General features: G+C 38.8%; 2 protein-coding genes and 1 long non-coding RNA gene across 4 annotated transcripts; 2 read left to right on the forward strand and 1 right to left on the reverse strand.

Moving 5' to 3' along the window:
* The first annotated feature begins 1758 nt into the window (after window positions 1–1758).
* LOC135117845 (uncharacterized) lies at window positions 1759–3790 on the forward strand. The gene is made up of 2 exons (XR_010277208.1): window positions 1759–2187; window positions 2611–3790. It is a non-coding gene; the product is annotated as an uncharacterized LOC135117845 (long non-coding RNA).
* Window positions 3791–7123: 3333 nt separating this feature from the next.
* LOC135117887 (uncharacterized) lies at window positions 7124–12139 on the reverse strand. 2 transcript variants are annotated; one of them, XM_064038301.1, is made up of 5 exons: window positions 11600–12139; window positions 8973–9179; window positions 8618–8734; window positions 7855–7971; window positions 7124–7633 (listed from the first exon to the last, which is right to left on the reverse strand). In XM_064038301.1, exons 1-5 carry the CDS (start codon window positions 11637–11639, stop codon window positions 7485–7487), a joined length of 630 nt encoding a protein of 209 aa, XP_063894371.1. In that variant the 5' UTR covers window positions 11640–12139; the 3' UTR covers window positions 7124–7484. The 2 variants fall into 2 exon arrangements, with proteins under 2 accessions (XP_063894371.1, XP_063894372.1); XM_064038302.1 differs by having other exon boundaries at window positions 7541–7971.
* A 99-nt stretch (window positions 12140–12238) lies between these two features.
* LOC110377908 (tafazzin) lies at window positions 12239–20804 on the forward strand. The gene is made up of 4 exons (XM_021336955.3): window positions 12239–12506; window positions 14427–14552; window positions 16861–17284; window positions 19083–20804. Exons 1-4 carry the CDS (start codon window positions 12392–12394, stop codon window positions 19261–19263), a joined length of 846 nt encoding a protein of 281 aa, XP_021192630.1. The 5' UTR covers window positions 12239–12391; the 3' UTR covers window positions 19264–20804.
* The last annotated feature ends 201 nt before the right edge of the window (window positions 20805–21005 follow it).

The raw sequence follows: 21005 nt of genomic DNA on the forward strand, positions 1-21005 counted from the left end.
CAAACAATACCGAATACTACATTATTTTTATAATTCTGAACTTTTGTTCTCCACTGTACCACTCACCAGTGGGAAATCTACCGTATAGTGAGCAGTTATATCTTGTTTTTATAATTATGGCCCCTCCCAATGTATGTATGTACCTACTCTCCATAAAACTTCCTTTGTGTATTCCCTAATGTACGTATGTAAGTAACTCCCTTATATAATACCCTTTTTCTCATACACGGGAACCGTTTTGAAGGACTATAGTCCTTTTTCCTTCTCTTTCCTCATGTCATCATATTCATATTCATATCATTTATTGCGTTCCACAAGTTTCACATGGTGTTACAAAAAGCCCTGACCAAAAGACCCTGTTAGGGCACAGCAACATTTGGCATTTAATGCCAGTACATTTAAAATACTTATAACTAATTCTAAATTATTATGGCGGTAGTTTTAAACATTAAGTATAATAGGAATAGTTAATTTACAATTAAAATTATATATTATATTTCTTTATATTTGCATAAATATATATTAGGAAATTATTTAGATATTAGCTATTTTAGTGTATTGTAGTGTGTATATTGTTTATGTATGACAAATATTTATTTTGTCGTTCATGTATTCTTGAATTGTATAGTATGCCTTTTTAGTTAGGATTTCCTTAATTTTATTTACATATACATTATACTTTGGTTCGTTTTTTATAGCATTTGGTAATTTATTATATATTTTTATTGCCATTACATATTATGGACTATTTGAATGTAATGTCATACGGGAAGTAGGTAGCATGAGCATGTTCTTATGTCTAAGTGATCTGGTTTTGTGTTTGTCTCCTCGGGTTGTGAAGAAGTTACTGTATTACCTAACAAATCATCATCATCATCATCATCAGACTTTTTGGGTCGCACTGCGGGGCACAAGTACCTATCCACTCGTACAGAGAAGGATTGAGCGCTAATCGTATTATTATACTTACTCGTGCGGAGCTGAGTCGGATCGAACCTAGAATAATTCTTGAACAAAATTACTGAGCCGTGACAAATAACCTATTTACCAATTAAAGGTTTACCAAGCTCAGATTCTGTAAGTGCATATCCCAACTAAAAAGCTTCTGAGGCAGACAGATAAACATGTCAAAATGTAGAGTATGAAAGAACATTCGGACCTTATGTAAGGTATATTTAGTTATTTAGCTAAGTAGTGCGCGCGCGCGGGTCGCGGCGGCGAGGGCACGGGATTCCCGCGCGCCCGCATGGGCGGCGGCTACCACGGCTCCTCGCCGCACACTCGCGCCGCAGCGTCACACGCGCGGTGCATCACGTCGCATACGGCATATGCGCCACATACTAACCAATAGGATTCTACTGAACGCTAAGAAATATGTGTCTACCAAAGAGTACCTACAGTAATTATAGATCATCTATGGATGGATTCTAGTTTTGTACCATGTGGCCAAGATCCAGCAAGTAGGTATCATTATTATCTTTGCCATCATCATTTTTAAAAATATGTTGGGGACGGCATCCAGTCTAACTAAATGCAGCTATGTACCAGTGTTTTACAAGGAGTTATTGCCTATCTGACCTCAACCCAGTTACCTACCTGGGTAGCACAAATACCGACATGATAGATTACAGTATCCTATATAATGTAGATCTGATTGAAATTAAAGCTATCTGTGTGAACAAGCAGAGCAATCGGTAAGTAGCGTGACGGTGATACCGTGGCTCTAGTGTCGACACTGACGCGAGTTGCGGAGGTACCGGCGCGCTGGGCTTTCCCGCGCCTGCGCGCCGTGTGCACGCGCCGAGTACAGTCGGCGACACCACCCGACTTCTCATTTCACAGAAAATCTTCTACCACGCGCCTTTTGTTCGTTCCGAATAAACCTACCTAATCAAAATCAAAATAGAAAATCATTATTTAAACATGACTGCCAAACAGCACTAAAAGACGACCCCCAAATCACCCAGCCTTCACCACTTCCTATATTTTTTGCTGGGAAGAAGTGGCGCAACAAACTCCCCAGCGACACATGTCTGTCTGTAGGTTAGAAGAACCTTTCAACAATGTTTCATTATCTGCACAGTTATTTTAATGGCATGGCTGCCGTTCATAGAGAAGAGGTCTTGCAGTAGCCACCGCACCGCTCAGCAGCGCCACCTGGAGTCGGGTCTGGCTGGTACACTGAAGGTAATTAACTTTTTATACGGTCAGTACGAGGACTAAATGACATTCGTTTAATTTCGGAAACCCCCAAACAGTCAATGTAATGTAACGTCATCTACGAGATCACCTTGAGCTAGTTGTGGCACAGCTCATGCAGAGAGCGCAACTCCTCAAAAATACTATAGGTACCTGCCATGGGACATTCTCGTTAAGGTATTCCCATCTTTAAATGGAAGCTTATCAACATATCACTATCGACAGAATACCTATTTAGGGCCTCAAACATGAATAATTACTCACCATTGTTTGTTCTCATCAATGAAATACGTACGGCTGTAGAAACCCCAACGAAATATTGGGCTGATATAAAAGTTTCCTGTTTGATCTGTAAGACAGTGTACACGGAAAGTACAGACTCAGCACATATATACGAGACGCCTGTCGCAGGAAAACCAGTCGCTCCCGCGAGACCGCCATGATACGCGTCGCCTGCCTGCTGCTGGTGGCGGCGCGCGCGCTGCCCGCTGCGTCCGCCCCCACTCCGGCCCCGCCGCCCTGGGGTGGCGTCACCTGCTCGCGCGCACGCTGGGGGATATCAAAGGGAATGCACCCACGGAAAACCCAGTCGATCGAAAACAGTTTATTGTGAAATTACATTGCAAGGACCCTAAAAAATGCGCGCCAACGCAACTGTACGAGTTTAACCTGTTACGAGTGCAGCCCAGCGAGAGCGGCAAACGGGTTTATTACTGACGTGAACTGCACCTGCTCTGCAGAGGCCGCGCCCGACCCGGCCCGGTAGTGCGGTGCTCTACCATACAACATGACCAAAGAAAAAGTATTATTGAATACGAGTGTAAAGCCGAAGGGCACGTCAGCTTATTTTGGCCAACTTTCTCTTGCAATATTTTTTTTATTATTTGTTTCTAGCATCTCAGGATAACGTTAAATAATATACATATCTGTCTATTCTAGTATAATAAAGATTATATTTTTGTTTGTGTATAAAGTGTAAAAGCCTGGAAACTACTAAACCGACATGAAAAATTCTTTCATTGCTCGAAAGCTACACTGTCCCAAATATAGGCTATATTTTATCCGGGTACGTTCATATGTGACGCGAGTGAAACCACGGAAAACCAGCTATTTTTATATACCTACAAACAAACTAGTTTACACGATGTGTCGGCTTCGTGTTACGCTACGTGGTGTCTTGTGTGACTTCCCGAGTACTTCGCCCAGAAACTTCCCGAGTAGTAAAGGAACAAATAAAAAAAATCTGTAAACAAATAAAAAAGTTAGTAGGTACCTATGTATCATTGAGCATGGTTCGTGTCATGTATGGATAGAACTAGCTTCTGACCGCGGTTTCACCCGCGTACCGGATGGTGACAAAAACTATATCCTATGTACTTCTTCAGCCGTTCTTGAGTTAGAAGTGGAGTAACTAACACGACTTTCTTTTATATATATAAGATATATAAGTAGATCTAAACAAGCAACATAATGTGTTTCTATGTGATTAAGTATTACGTAATTCTTAGTAAAATTAAATAGCTTCGTTTGTTGTATAGTTTGTGCATGTGCTGTCATGATTTTGGACTAATAAGAAACATTCATATTTTTATGGCTGAGTTTTATTTTACAACGTAGGCACAGCTCGCGCCAAATAATAACTTTACAATGGGATTCTTTTTTTTATTATTATTATTTTCCTAGCTGATGACTAGATAGTGCTGACCTAGGTACACGAATTCAAGGAATGGAATGTCATATCTTATCAACTTCATATAATTTTCAGGTAATTTATAATCATAATTTAAAAAATAGACAATAGGGAATGGAAATGGAATAAAAGAAGACAGTCAGATTACTATCCGACTATCCTGAGAGATTTTGAAAACAATTTGTCCAGTTCTCTTTTATCTGAATTTCTTGGATCTCGGCTCAAAGGGCTCGGTGCAATGTTTTTTCTAACTTGGCAAAGGCACACTTGCGTAGTAAGTACATCGCCATCACGTCACTTTCTTGGGAACATTTTTTTTAAATTATCGAAAAAAACCTCCCACAGCTTAGTGCATAATACCTATGTATTTTGTGATAATACCTTCTCTCTCTCATGTGGATTTTTTTTTTCGTATGAAGCAACAACACCATTTATACCATGAATATAGCAACACCATTCTTGTACCAGCTTTCTGTCATAGCTGTCTTGTACTGTAATGTCAGTCAGTCAGTCATGTCAGTATTGGCCATAGAGTATAGTAAATAGATTGGGAATAGAGAACCCACTTCGATTTTTTTCTGCAACCTTCAAACGATTTTTGAAGCGCCATCTGGTATCGTCTGCCGAAACAAATTGTTTATGTGTGCGTACATCCCATTTCACACACATGTATACATCAGTATTGTCTACAGGTTATTCGTCATCTCGACAGACTAAACTCACCATTAAAGTGTCGAGTTGGTGAAACTCGAAATTTGTACATTTATCATGTCGTCAACTCGCCACTCAAGATTTTCATTCGTGTCCAGTTAGTGAAACTTAGATTTTATCACTTTTATGTTTTCGCCAACTGGATACATTGTGTCACAAACATCATCGGCCACTGAACGTCCATTTTGCAAACGTTTGAAACGCGAAAAGTTGATTCCCAAACTTGGCGAAAACATAAAAGTGATAAAATCTAAGTTTCACTAACTGGACACGAATTAAAATCTTGACGTGGCGAGTTGACGACATGATAAATGTACAAATTTTGAGTTTCACCAACTCGACACATTCGTGGTGAGTTTAGTGTGTCGAGATGACGAATAACCGTCTATAGATATTCTAGGGGAATTTGTTCATACGTACGTACTTACAAAATATAGCCACAGAATGTAGAAAATAGTTATTTATTGAAATATGGAAATACAACACAGATTACTACAACTCAACAGAACAACGTTATGTAGGAACATTTAGAAAGTACTTAGTAGGCGACCTGGAATTAAATAAAAATCATATTTACTTATGTTTATGTTTATTGTAATAAATTTGTGCTGAAAGTTTAGTTTCATCATCCTCATCACGATATTGGATTTTACCTGATAAAATTCGATTAATTGAGCGGCACCAACTATATACCAAAATATTTATTGTAATGTTTTCAAAACATTTCTTAATTCTATCTTGTGGATATCGCAGGTGAAAGGATAATCCACAAATATGTCTAAAAACATTTTTATCTTTTCTTTTAATTTAGTTTTTGGCACATTCTTTTTCAAAATTTCTACTACAATATTTTGTATGTCTTTAAAACTTTTTCCGCCACTATATTGGGATACAACAGACAATGTTTTCCTTTTGTATATTCTTTTGCCCTTATATAACTATTTGATTTTAATTGACTGTCGCCAGTTAGTTCAGTTTTGCAGTGCCTGCATGATTTAGCAACTTTTTTAAAACATTTAGCCAGCACCCACCCACATACATAATTGGCCTGACCAGCATCAGCAGGCTCAGAATTTAAATTTATAAAAGGCACCTCAATTTCGTCATTTTCTTCTTGCTGAAATGGTAGAACCTCATTACTGGGAACATTAGAAGTGTTTTCTAAAAGTTTGTCTTCCAAAAAGAAACTCAATGTCTGAAGACAATCATTGTCATCATTTTCACAGTTAGCGTTAAGTGAATGGGGTGAGTTATAATTATTTAAAAGAAGTGATTTATAGGCACCTTCAAAGCTAATTGTGTTGGGTGCCGTATTCCTCACCCCAAAACTTCTAATGTTCCCAAAAAAATTTTCCAGTGGGTCCTGGTTAAAGTTTCTGGTCATCATTGTATCAAATAAATATTTTGGGATAATATTTTCCACAACTGTTGCATGCCCTCAATAGTACGTATAAAATTTTTATTGAAGGTACCGAACTCGTTTCAATTAATCTTATTTTATTTTCCTTTTCTTTTTTAACTTTAATAAATTTTATTGATTTTAATACCTTTTTGGCATTTTCCCATAATTCATGATGAGGAGAATTGTTTCTAACACCACATTTATACATTTTTCCATGTATCATATTAAATGAGCTTGAATTTAAGGAATCAAATAAATTGTCCATCATTTTGGTAAATGTAATTACTTGGCGGCACTCATTAGATAAATCGCCCCTAGCAGATAAATGTTCTGCAGCTGTAGCAACACTGCGGCTAAAATTTGGGTTGCGTGTTTGACCTTCATTTTTTATTTTCTCCACATAAATATGTTCATCAGTTAGTTTCTGACATATTTTTAATTCACCATGTAATTTGTCCGCTTCATAAATTTTCTGGTAATATTCCCATTTTATCGTCTTTTCAACCTTTTCTTCGAAGTCGAAATATTTTAAGTCCTTCGTAAGTAAATTGTTTCTTACCCTTTCAATAAATGAGGGACATCAAATAATGGGATAATTTTAGATTTCCTACTTCCATTACATCATGTCTCCATTCCTTATTTTCTTTTATGAATTTTATTCTACTATCTTCAATAATTTCATTCACTACACTGACATTTACTGTGCTTTGGTCGCACACTGTGCACAAAATATTAAGCCCTGTACCCTGAACATATTTAATGACTTTTATAGTCAAGGCTTTTAATTCTGCTTTGTTAACAGAATTTGTAAAAGTATGCAACAGGCTGTTTAAATTTTTCTTTAATCCTTTGACCATGTAAACTAAAACATGGTCAGCAATTTTACTACGCCAAGCGAATCCCTTTAATTTATCCTTAGATCCGTCGTAATGGATCTGCGGCGATATTGACATCTCGTCAAAAATAAGACAGCAGAGGCGATCTTCTGGACTTAATTCCTTCACAGTCTTTCTCATTTTATGAATAAAACTTATTTAGCCCCGACTCTATTTCAATTTTCGCAAGAAGCCTTTTAATGATTTTATAGAGGGCAATGTAAAGTATTTATATAAAAGAGTATAACTCTTGGGACTCTTTTGTACATGGAGAGAGACAAAACTTTTTCCTTTAAAGTAAACCTCCGCCCACGAGCTCTCTTGTGAGTTTGGGTGTACTGCATGTTTGTGAATATTTTTGCTGCAGTTGTCATATTTCTCGTTATTTTTTTTAAACAATTTGTATTGCTAATTTTATCAACGCTGGCTAATCTTTCTTTCAAACTACTACTCCGTTTACGTAACCGAATAATTTCGGTTTTTAAATTCTTCATTTGGAATCTTGAAATCTTTAATTCATTCTCCAGCGATGAAGTTGATTTCAGTTTTTCTGCAAAAAAAAAAAAACTTTTACTTTACTACTTTCCACACCCAGATAAAAAGTAGCCTATGTATAAACATTTTTTTTGGATATCTTATGGTATAAACTACATTGGCACTTACTTTTGTCTCCTTTAAGTTTCCGTCTTTGTTGTATACCATGTTTACTGCAATAATTATGTTCTGCTGCTATAACACACGCATTGGGAGGTGCAGCTGAAAATAAAATAATAATAATTCACCATTGTCATTGTAAACATCAAAATTACTAGTGTGAGTTACATGAGGATTATTAACCTAAATTGTCATTACAATAAATCAAGTTGAAGTGTGTTTGTAATGACTACACAACAGTTACATATTACTTAATGCAGTAATTAATTATGGTAGCTAGTTAAACATAATTTGAGAATGTAGGTAGCCAAGCGTTTACATACCAGTGATTATTTGCTTTGATGTAGAAGGCAGATCCCATATATTATGTTCAGGCATAGGAAGTTCAGTTGGTATATGTGGAGTTGCAGGAGGCATATGAGCATCTTGTGATGGAGCACCTGGAAATAGTAAAACAAGTCTAAGATCCCACTAAACAACAACCTTCACCGAGTTGGTTAAGGGGTGAATGAACAGTATTTTATATCCAATTAAATATTACTATACTGCAAACAGGTGGCCTTAAAGGTATCTATGAAAAAATGAAATTTAAAAGCGTCGCCCCCACCCAGAATACAAGGGGCGGGATTCTCCATCGCGATTAGCTCCGGTACCCGCCTGGGGTATTATTACTCTATTTCGTAGTCGCATTAAATTATATTAGGAGCAATGTTTTAAAACTTAAGAAAAGAAAAGTTAAGAGGTGAAAGAGAGAGGTGACTGCAGAGTACATATTTTAAAGTAATAAGATATATATTTTATCAGACACTGAAGAGAAGGTAAAGGAAAGGGAAGGTTAGTTGGGAAGTTGGGACCGTTAGTTGGAAAGGGTTAGCCGAGGTGTTATGACTATATTTTCTGATGGTACCTCATGTTTACCAATTGGCACAGGGTCGTCTAGTTCTTACTGACTTCTTTAAGCGTTCATGCCTTCCCCATCACGTCAAGGTGGCCCCATGGGGATTATTATTATAAAAAATGCAGTATTTAATTATGGCAGCTAGTTAAACATAATTTGAGAATGTAGGTAGCCAAGCATTTACGTACCAGTGACTATTTGCTTTGATGTAGAAGGCAGATTCCATATATTATGTTCAGGCATAGGAAGTTCAGTTGGTATATGTGGAGTTGCAGGAGGCATATGAGCATCTTGTGATGGAGCACCTGGAAATAGTAAAACAAGTCTAAGATCCCACTAAACAACAACCTTCACCGAGTTGGTTAAGGGGTGAATGAACTGCATTTTATATCCAATTAAATATTAATATACTGCAAACAGGTGGCCTAAAAGATTTCAGTTCAGTTTAATTGTGAATAATTAAGAATTTTGTTTTCTTAATGGCAATTTTAACTCAGTAGGTGGCATTGCGATCTAGTTCAAGAATAAAGATCTAAATCTTACCCTGAAGATGGAGAGTAGGAACAGCTATGTTATTTAAACGGTTGTTGCGATTCTTAAACTTGTCTGCAAAATGTATGTCACAGATGACTCGCTTTCTGTAAAATTTGATATCATCTGCAGTCTCCAGTTTTCCACCAACTATATTAACCCAGGCTTTGAATAACTCAGGATTCTTTTCTGGGTGTGGAAATTGATGTTGTGTCACACCTGAAAAATAAATTACAAAAATATGAAGTTTGTATGCTGATATTGTATAGTGTATGTATGAATGAATACCTATTACCTATGTATGTGTGCGCGTGTCTATCTATGTATGTCTATCTTATTAAATCATGTATCATTTCATATGGGATTCAGTAATAAATGGTTACTCGTAAGGAACTGTGTTTCTCTAAACGCCCAACCTTATAATTGACTGAGTTGGTATCTCCCGTGATGACAAGTTTATCCGGATGACTAGGAGCTTTCAGGAGCACGATTCTGGGGCCCGATTCTGTTAAGTTAATAATGTCAAAATTGAATAGAAATTGCATCGCAACAGCTTTTTTAACCATATCGGGCATTCTGTTACTAATATAAGACCAATCGTATTCCAACGACATTCGATTGGTTTGCGATTGGTCTGCCATTTTGGTCTATATTACCATAATATTCTTAGTCTATATTGCCATATTGCAATCGTAAATCATTTGCAGACAAAATGATTCATTATTGAATGACAGAAAGGATAAAACGTTTATTTCAAAGAAAAATTGCGCAGAATCCTGCCCTGCTAATTTTACTTTAGCGACATGCGATTCACATCCGACTGAGATCCAATCACGACTCAATTACGATTGAAGCGTATGTGGCATTCCACTATTTTTTCTTTTAAATAAACGTGTTTATCCTTTTCTGTGATTCAATAATGAATCATATTGTCTGCAAACGATTTACGATTGCAATATGGCAATATCATCATCCTCCGAGCCTTTTCCCAACTATGTTGGGGTCGGCTTCCAGTCTAACCGTTCGAATTATTCCCAACTAGCGACCCCCCGGCTTCGCACGGGTAACAGTATTTCTCCATTATTTAATAGATGTTATTATACATAAAACCTTCTCATGAGTTACTCTATCTATTAAAAACCGCATCAAAATCCGTTGCGTAGTTTTAAAGATTTGAGCGTTCATAGGGACATACAACATGACACATGACAGAAAAAGCGACTTTGTTTTATACTATGTAGTAATAGTCCCTCTAGCTGTCCTCGGGTGATAGCCGGAATTGTCCCAGTTATCACCGGGGTGACAATTTGTGCCGACTGTTCCTTTGAAAACTGACTAGAGGGACAAATGGGAAGTCTATTTCTCAGTTGTCACCGGGGGTGACATTTGCTACGGTTCCTTCTTCCTTCCAAAGAAAAAAATGTAATTACCATAGATTTCAGGTTTTTATTTATTATGCTACATAGAATCTTCCAAAGAAAAAAATGTAATTATCATAGATTTCAGGTTTTATTTCTTATAACAAACAACATTGTGTTTCCTTTAATAGGTACATCACATATTATTAATTTCTATTAACACCAATCGTTTTCTTAATTTTATTTAATTTAACAAGATTACAAACTGTGTTACAAATAAGCATGCGACTAATAAGCACTTTTAACTTAACCATTAGTGATTATCTGTGATTAGTATTAATTAAAGTTATCTGTGATTGTGCCTATTATAGGAAACATAATGTTGTTTTGTTTTTATAGTAGTATTAACTACTATAAAAAATCGATTTTGTAAGCCTGTTGACATTGTGTTAGTTAAAATAATAATATATATATTTTTTATGTGATTCTATGTAACATAATAAATAAAAAACCTGAAATCTATGGTAATTACATTTTTTTCTTAGGAAGGAAGAAGGAACCGTAGCAATGTCACCGTGACAACTGAGAAATAGACTTCCATTTGTCCTCTAGTCAGTTTTCAAAGGAACAGTCGGCACAAATTGTCACCCCGGTGATAACTGACACCGGCTGTAAGAGGGGACTATTGGGAATAATTCCGGATTCAGCTGAGTACCAGTGCTGTACAAGGAGCGACTGCCTATCTGACCTCCTCAACCCAGCTACCGGGCAACCCGATACCCCTTGGTTAGACTGGTGTCAGACTTACTGGCTTCTGACTACCCGTAACGACTGCCAAGGATGTTAAATGATAGCCGGGACCTACAGTTTAACGTGCCATCCGAAACACAGTCATTGGTTTCTAAGATATACTTAGAAAGTACATACAAACTTAGAAAAGTTGCATGGGTACTTGCCTGACCTGGAATCGAACCCACGCCCTCATACTTGTGAGGTTGGCTCTTTACCCACTAGGCCACCACGACTTTGAGGCAATATGGCAATATAGACTAAGAATAATATGGTAATATGTACCTATAAACCAAAACGGCAGACCAATAGCAACCAATCGAATGTCGTTGGAATACGATTGGTCTTATAAATATTAGTAGCAGAATGCCCGAAATGGTTAAAACTGATATTGCGATTTAATTTCTATTCAATTTTGATATTAATAACTTAATGATACTATTAACAGAATCGGGCCCTAGGTACTATGAACTTGATAAAGAAAGCACTTACCCGGGTTGTGTGAACATCCCAATTCGCACCGCCTCGGCATGATTATATGCACTCAAACAAGCGTCTCTAATCGCTAATAACACAATAACAGTGTCTATTTCACAAATATCACAAAAAAGGCGTCTTTATCGCAAATAATACTAAACACTAATGGCGTCTTTTCGCAAGTTATGTGAAACAATGAAACAGAGGAGCACAGCTCAACTCACTCACTAATTCACCGAAAACACAGCGGATGAGTAAAACTCAAATCAACGCAAGTCAACAGCAGAAAACACTTAAATGGACGAAAACTTAACACACAAATTGTATGTACTGTACTCGCCATTAAAATTCAAATTCTAACTTCAGCATTGGCAGTTGGCACGGTTTATTGCCAACCAAAAAAATAATTATAGAAAAATAATTTATGTATATAAAATAGTGTACAGATTTAATAAAAATAATTGATAGATTTCCTACGTAATACTAATATATAAAATAATTTTTAGATTTCAATAATTTTAGTGATATTTTATGGAAGTTAATTTTTGATTAAAGAGCCATCTATTATCACTTGAAGATATTAAATACTTTAGGAAGAGGATTGCAGATGGCGCTTTTCTAAATTTTTTACCGAAATCTAGTCAAGTACGGCAGTGACCAGCCCCTGGTATTGGCATTGTCATACATTTCGCACAATAGGCTGCACGAGTGCTGGCTCCGAGAGAGTTTAAGTGTTTTAAGTAAAGAACATCACAGTAATAATGTTGTTGTAGCGTGTTGTCGTGCTGGTACGCTCCCGCCGCGGCCATGGGCTACGACATCGGCTGGATCATCCCGCGGCTCCGGAACCCCGGGAGACTGTGGTACTGCGCGAGTTCTATCACAGTCGCCGTCGTCGGATTATTTAGTAAAATTATCATTGGTAAGCACAGTTATCTTTCTGACACGCTTTCTTTGCAATAAGCAGTGCATCTTGTGTTAAACAGTATTGCTCAAACGCGTGATTTTGAATACGTAATGTGTTAGTGTAGTGGGGACCGAACCCTTACATCAGCGTACATTTGTAACTTGTTGCTTAGGACGTGGACGCTCCTCCGTACCAACATTTCATTTATGTATTAAGTGATTGTGATGGGCCCTATAATCGATAGTGCTTAACCTCAGTTCAAGTATAAGTCATAAAGCTCAATGTCCAACTACTAAAACATTATCCAAATGTTGAACTGTCTGCCAGTATTTGTATATTATGTCATGTGTTGAATCAGTGAATAATATGTATACACCTATGATTATAAATGAATAGTTGTAGGTTGTGTTGCCCCATAAGACTGCTAGTTGGAGAGAGTGTACCAGCACGGGAGAGTGCTGGTCATCTCGGGTGACAACTGTTTGCCAGTGCACCAGTGGCTCGGGCCCCATGACTGCTACTCTGGATGTATTGTGATTTCATTACATCATAATTTTACATTTGATCAAAAATAAAACTGGTTGTCTCTTAAGTATACTATTAAGAAACTTGGAAATAAACTCTTTCAATTCATAATATTTTGTGTTTAGAGAAAGTGAAGAAAGAGTTAGTAAGGTATGTTTTGAAGTAATTTTTTTTTTGGGCAAGAATGTGGATGAATCCTTTACTTAGCAAGATAAACAAACTTAACATAGAACTAGTTATGCAACAAATGTTTGTTAGTTTTATATTACTGAGGTTAAATAAGTCAAGATCAAACTGTATATTGTATGGCTCATAGCCCAGCTCTAAATATATGCTCAGGGACAAATATTTATTCACTTTAAATATTCATTAAACGCCTCAACAAGCTACTGTTGCTAGTGAAACTAAATAAATGACTCAAGAGCAAGTGTCTAGCGACTGTTGCACTAGTATGGATATTATCTCATAGCTGATGCCTTTTTGACCCATTTGCTGGAATTAGGTTAAACATAGAATATTGTTTATCTACAGCTTCACAATGTCATTCTACATTGAGAAATTTTAATAATAATTAAAATAAACTTGCAACGTGAAGAATGCATTTTTTACAAAAATCTTTCAATTGTTCTTCAATCTATACAAATATTAAAAAGCATTCAGAAGCCTTCTATTTTGGCTTCTGAATACTTTCACTCTTGTGCACAGGAAGTGTATAATCATCGGCACGGATATTGAGCTCTCTGCAGAAGAGTGGGGATTGCTATGTGCACCGTACACTTATGGCAAGAAAAAACATACACCCTTTTATTATTTATTTTTTCCTAAGATCCCTACATAATTTCATACTGGCTCAATGATGTAAAGCAAGATTTTATATTGATTTATTTAATGGAGAAATAGAAATTGGGATTTAATTAGGTAATCAAAAGTGTTTCTAATTTAAAATATAGGTTAAATTTTCTAGTTTGACAAAAAAATACTACTACGTACCTTGGTACTTTTCTTGTTAACTCACTTGAGGAGTCACTTATTAAAATGAAAAACATTTTTTATAAAAAATAAAAATATATTTTATAAAAATTGGTGTCAATTAAATTGGCGTGAGGTACGTCAACTGCAGCAAAGATCCAATCCCTAGTGACGGCTATGGCGCGATGCGCTGCGGGCCAATCACCGCTTTACCCCGCCTCCCCGCCTCACTTCATATCACCAAAGGGACCCAATAAATCACTTCTGCGCAGGTGAAGGTCAGCACTCAATATCCGTGCCGAAGATTATAATAGAAACTGCAGGCGGATTCTAGTTACAGTTAATATAAATTCCAGCGAGACTTTAGTTAGTGAATGTACGTTTTACAGTGATGTAAATGCCGTAGTGAACGTGCAGTGAGTTGAGTGCGTTGTGTTGCAGAGTTCCTGAACAAGACGACGGTGTACAACCGCGAGACGCTGGCGGCGGCGGTGCGGCGGCCGCGCGGGCAGCCGCTGCTCACCGTCTCCAACCACCACTCGTGCTTCGACGACCCCGGACTCTGGGGTCAGTGCCCTCTCGCACCATGTACAGCCATGCCGCGCGCGCCGCCTACACTCAATACTTGTTAAACACTCACTATTTTTGACAAATAATCCTAATAAAAAGCCATAATGTAATAATAAACGGGAATACGCATTCCCGTTTATTATTACACTATGGCTAGCTACATAACAAAGGTTCACGTAACCCTGGCGCGGCCGCTCCCACATTTTCCCGAGCTATAAATTACTTTTACGTTATAATGGGTGCGGGTTGCCGCATCACGCTCTGATGAAAGCATATCGTGCTAAATTCTACTAAATAAAACATACCTACATAAAGGTGTATAGGTAGGTATGATGGTCAGTAATGTTTGCAACTGATAGGCTGTTTAGCTACTGAAGACCTTAGGAACCAATAAACCAACAATACTTTTCTTATGTACCTATGCCTGTTCATGAAAACAAATGTAACGTGGTGACATAGTTTGCAAACCAAATAAGGGCAGTACGTAAATATAGATAAATTATAATCACGTGTCCACTAGCCAAAATAGTTATTACTACATGTTCGTCTTACATTTTATAAGTAGGAACGATAATCTGTGCGATAAGCGCGTACCGTGCGATACATTTTTATCAGCGGAATACTTGTAGGCAGTGAGGCAAGTCGGTGTCGTTCACGAGTTGTTCGGTTACGACTGCACTCATTTTGACCACTAGCTGTTTTGCCGCGGTTCCACTCGTGGAATATATGTTATGGACCAAGTGATAAATTGGGCAGTATACATAATGCCTGGTCATTATGAAAAATGCCCAATATGAGAGTGCAGTTTGATAATAATTATTCAAATAATCAAATTGACCGGGCACTATGCATATTGCCCGTGACCTTTTGGGCAAAGTAATACAAACATATTTAATTTCATTTTTTTTATTGTTATTGACATTTAACTTAAAATAAACTAAATATTTGGATTTGGATTAATTATGAAGGACTTCTGCCTTAAATGACATCATAAAATATATTTATTTAGCTTCTAATTTTTTTACTCAGTACGTTAAAAATATAACACATCCCATATCAATTGACCCAGCATGGAAGTAAGCATGCAACATGCAGCAAGCATGGCTTCTGTCACGGCTCCGGCGCTGCGGGGCTCCGGCGGCCCCATGCGAGCTTATCGTCGCAGATGGTTTTCACGCTCACCACCGCAGCTTCGGCTTGCTGGCACAGCCGGCACAGCCGGCCAGCCTCAGCCGTGGCGCCGAGCGCTTCAACTACCCGCGCCTCAGCTCGCAGGCCGCCTCGCCCCTCCGCGCCTACACGGTTTTGAATTGCACTCTAGGGGTAGGACAGACAAGACTACGTGGAGTCGGTTTTGCAGCGATTCGTTTTCGTCACTAAGTTCAATTTTTAATACAATGTTTTGAATCCAAATTAAATTCTACCATAAAAAAAACGAGCCAAGAAAAATGAGATCAAGAAAAACGAGGCCGAGTTAGTAAATTAGATGACAATTTTCCAATTAATAATGTTGTGGCTAAACTTATAATTTCCCATTAAATTAGAACATAATATAATTTAAAACAATAATCATGAAATATGTAGCAAGTAACAGGATTTATTTATTAGAACAACTGCCACCCTCGCACCGCATAAAATATACATAGCTTTATTATCAAATTGCCCAACTGTCATGTAGCAATATAATAATGCCCGTACAATGTGAAAAATAATGAAGTTAAGATAGTTATTAATCACTTGTCCCGATAAAGCTAGACATTATTCATACATAATAAATAAATAATGCCCGAATTAATCACATGGTCCATAACATATACCTACATATTTCGCGTACCAAAAATATAGTACCGTAAAATATAGCACCCTGGTATCCCGAGTAACTTTACAACAGTGAAATAATTTTTCAAATCGGTTCAGAAGTTTTGGAGGCTTTAAACAAATAAGCAGCATCGGGCACGCGTGGCACTGGTAGTGGCGGCATTGTGCGCAGCGCACAATGGCGGCTGACGTCAACCACAGCTGATGCCGACCACCGGCCATTGTCGCCGCAGCCTGCCGCTCTTACTGCGTGCCGTGCCATCCACGATGACATAAACATACTACTATACTACTACTACTATATCTACTTGATAGGAGATTCGTTGAGGTCATCAAGCATTTTACTCAAATCGTCCAGGGTCTCAGCAACAAATGAAAATAAATAAATAATTATTTAGTAAATGGATTAAGAAATAACGACGAGCACAAGAAATATAGATTTGTTAGACAGATTAGAGGTTTAGCTAAGGAGGATGTGTTGTCGCAGGCGTGCTGGACGTGCGGTCGCTGACGAGCCGCTCGCGCATGCGCTGGTCGCTGGCGGCGCACGACATCTGCTTCACGAACGCGCTGCACTCGTGCTTCTTCGCGCTCGGCAAGTGCGTGCCCGTGGTGCGCGGCGCCGGCGTGCACCAGCCCGCCATGGACTTCTGCGTGGAGCGGCTGGCGCGCGGCGAGTGGGTGCACATCTTCCCCGAGGGCCGCGTCAACGTCAACAAGGAGCACATCCGCTTCAAGTGGGGCGTGGGCCGGCTCGTGGCCGAGTGCCCCGCGCCGCCGCTCATCGTGCCCGTGTGGCACGAGGGGCTGGACGCCGTGCTGCCCAACCAGGAGCCCTACCTGCTCAAGTTCCGCAAGCACGTCTTCCTCAACGTGGGCGAGCCCATCCAGATACACCAGCTGCTAGACAAGTTAGTACAATACTACTTTACATTATTATTATGTCGGCTGTTAACCTAATCACATTAAATCCTATCACATACACTTTATGATATTCTATGGCGAGTTGTTAAAAAATCAACGTACCTAATTCAATCAGTGATTTGGCCACAGGAGTCATTTTTCGTTTCATAAAATTTACAACATCATGTGTAAAGCAGAGATAAAGTTAGGTTAGGTTTTTTTTTTGCTGCGGAAGAATCTGGATTCCCGCGGCCCCGAGCACACGTGCAAGGAGGACACAAGGGGGTTTTAGCCGGTAGGAGTCCGGCATACTCCTCCGCCTTTCCCCAGGCGGAGGAAGTCCATCAGGATTTCCCCCTCCCAAAAAAAAAAAAGGTTAGCATGTTTTGACAAAGTTTTGTTTGTAATGACTGACTCTTACATGGTGTTCTAATTCCCGTTTATTTTTATTTACTTTTTCCTTTGTTTAAAAAAAAAAAAAAATATTTTTACGTATTTCATTTTCTTCTTCGTGCTAATCGACGTATATTACCAGTAGGTATAGTAACGTGTTTAATTTATTGTGATTAGGTACTAAACACTGTGTATGTCAATGTTAACCAGTATATTAACGTGTTTAATTTAATGTGATTAGGTACAACACACTTTGTATACCTATACTCCATATGAATAGGCGCTTAACTAAAGGTCAATCTTGATATAACTTTTACTCAATTATAATAATTAAACAAAACAATGATTCAATTGGTTAATCAGATTCAGAAAATTTATTTGTTAAACATAAAGTTGTTATTGTTGTAATAACGTTGATTTTAGGTCACATTTTAATTCAACTGAGTTTTTAACTAAAAAGTCCTATCAAGATTGTGTCTTCTTCTTCCGGACAAAGGATTCGCCTCGGTTCTCTCGTACGTATCACGATGGTTCGCCCAGAGAGAGCGTACGCGCGAGCATTTGCGACTTACTCCGAATGATGGGATTGAACGAAGCGGCAACATTGTGCTTAGCTTCTGTAAGCGGCGACTGTTCGCAGGTCAATACAAACGAAGGGGAATTGCAAAATGAAATTTTCTGTGTTTTTTTACTAAACGTCATGTGCTACCTGCCTAGCCGCTAGCATTTTCCGACTATGTTGGGCTTCCAGTCTAACCGGATGCAGCTGAGTATCAATGTTTTACAAAGAGAAACTGCTTATTTGCCCTCCTCGACCGAGTTACCCGGGCAACCCAATACCTCTTAAAATTATATACTTCTTTTGATTGTGTGTAACTTTTTACCAATATATAAATCGATTTGTAAATGTACCATTTTAATTTCGTCATATTTTATTGTTTGCGATTTTACATGATCTCCGCATGTTAATTGTATCTATGTTAACTGTAATATCTACTATGTATACTATTTTTAAAAAGCGTAACCGTGGAGTTTCTTGCCCATTCATGGGAGGCTACTTTTGAAATGCAACAATAATTAATTAATTTATGCAATATTTTATTTATATTTTTGACGTTAATAAGTCCTTGTAAAGACCGAAATGAAATAAATGATTCAACTTTTCAAGACTGATTGTCAGGCTTTCTGACTACCCGTAACGACCCACCAGTTTATCGTACCTTCCGAAACACGGAAGAACTTGTCATCGGACTCCCGGCTGTCATTCGAACATTTTTGACAATCGTTAGGTACGGGTTACGGTTATCTGTGTTGCCGAGGTAACCGGACCGAGGAGATCAGATATGCATCCGGTTAGAGTGCAACACGGTCGGGGCGCTAGGCACAGCAGCGCAAGTATAGTGTGTGTGGCAGGCTGCGGCGCGCGAACGCCAGCGAGGAGGAGACGCGCGCCGCCATCACCGACACCATCCAGCGCGAGCTGCTGCGCCTGCGCGACGCCACGCACGCGCTCATCCGCCGCGCCGCGCCCAAGCGCGCCGCCGACCTGCTGGCGCCGCCGCCGCCGCGCCAGGACCCCGAGCCCGAGCTCTAGCGCCGCCAGTATTACCCAGCCCACAGCTGGAGCCCGCCTCTACTCCTTACTTCTTCTATTCTAAGTTTATCACGTGGGAATGTTTATCGATAAGGTTAATATGTCGTGTGCGGTGAGTACGTGTGTGTGCGTGTTGCGAAGTCGCGTCTTGTCGACGGCGCCGGCTTCGCCCACTGTTGATGTCGCAGGAGCTTCTACGTATTTTGTATCTACTCACTAATTTTTTATAACGAATTTTTTGAATATTTTTTTACACCAGTTTACCTAATCTATATCATTTATATCCCTTAGGATAGCGACTAATATCGAGTGTCTCCTGTTATACTGAGCGACGCCGCAGCTCGCGACGCGTCGCCGGACGCATCGCGGGCTGCGGCGCGCCTCGCGGATATCATACATGTGATGAGAGATTTAATTCAGCGGCTACCGCCATCTCAACAACCAAAGACTGTTGCACACATAATGTACACAATATTTTATATCCAAAATATTTTTAAACATGTTTATTAAAAATAATCTTTTAAATGAATTATATTTTTCACATAAAAGTAAATATTAAGGTATAATTTGGTGGCACACGTCGCATATTCTTAAGCCGTCCATGCATTGCGAGTCACGGGCCGAGACCGCGCACAGCGAGTGCCTCGCACCCTGGATACACTTCATGTATACTCGTGACGAGGCATATGCTACGTATGGCGATGCCTCGACCCGACCATAATGTTGCTATCATTTTTCTATAGACAGACACGCCTCAAGCCGAGGCATTCATTGTGCGCCGTCCATGGCGCATGCCTTGCAATGTCTGGATCCACCTTTAGGTGTTCAGTTGTGGACCGAGCGCTGCACCCTGTGTCACACACCATTGACATCGGACGTGTCAACTATTTATTGCGAAAATATTATATCAATACGTACAGTCAACTTCAGGTCAGTGGTAACAGTTTTATAGGAAAATCGTACTTATTACTATTGAGTTAAGGTACATGACAGTTACCACTGATGTGCGGTCTACCGTACACTGCAACGGTAATAGTACGATGTCAAACTAAAAATCAATATGTTCAATTTTTTATGGCAAAAATAATTATAGTACTTAAGTAGCTACGCGTTAACTCTACAAAAAGAAGTGTTACATAAGGAGGGTGCAGTTGTGCTGTTGCTGACACAACTGAACATGCGAATGGTGTGAAAAGTAATCAGAGCAGAATAGTAATGAAGCGTTACCGCGGCAGTGGAGGCGCGTGGCTCGCTGTGCTCGAGCCGAGAGCGAGCGGTGACGACGCGCGCCTCTGTCCGAGACGCGAGTCTTCCGATCGCTAATTATTATTTATTGTTATTTTGTAAATAATAGTTATGTTGGAGGCGAGTGCGGTGCACTTGCGCCAGTTTGTACAGTCAGCCGCCATGTTGTATATAAGTTTACCTAGATGCTATAGTGTTGTTGTGTTAAGCCATAACATAATCATGTTCTGTTGTCCAAATAAGTGTGATGTGCTTTTTGAGGAAATAATTTTTCCAAATAAATCGATGGACATAAAGTTACCTTGTTTCCTTTTTTACGATTAAGTAATAAAAGAAAATTATGCATCCTACCTATACAACAGAATAAGCATGGTGAATGAAAAAAAAGTAATTATTCCGTCTTTTAAATAACACTAAAAGAGTGGACACGTATTTTTATTTTCTCTCACAAACTAAACACCAACGAAGATACAACACTAGAATGTTGTGTTTCGTAA

This window comes from Helicoverpa armigera, chromosome 15, assembly GCF_030705265.1.
Source record: "Helicoverpa armigera isolate CAAS_96S chromosome 15, ASM3070526v1, whole genome shotgun sequence".
Lineage (NCBI taxonomy): Eukaryota > Metazoa > Arthropoda > Insecta > Lepidoptera > Noctuidae > Helicoverpa > Helicoverpa armigera.

Coding starts and splice junctions, on each gene's coding strand:
- LOC135117887 (XM_064038301.1), bottom strand. CDS start 11,639: ATGCCGAGGCGGTGCGAATTGGGATGTTCACACAACCCGG. Junction 8,735..8,972: donor TCCTACTCTCCATCTTCAGG/GTAAGATTTAGA, acceptor TACTATTTCCAG/GTGCTCCATCACAAGATGCT. Junction 7,972..8,617: donor ATCAAAGCAAATAGTCACTG/GTACGTAAATGC, acceptor TACTATTTCCAG/GTGCTCCATCACAAGATGCT.
- LOC110377908 (XM_021336955.3), top strand. CDS start 12,392: ATGGGCTACGACATCGGCTGGATCATCCCGCGGCTCCGGAACCCCGGG. Junction 12,507..14,426: donor ATTTAGTAAAATTATCATTG/GTAAGCACAGTT, acceptor GTTGTGTTGCAG/AGTTCCTGAACAAGACGACG. Junction 14,553..16,860: donor CGACGACCCCGGACTCTGGG/GTCAGTGCCCTC, acceptor GTGTTGTCGCAG/GCGTGCTGGACGTGCGGTCG.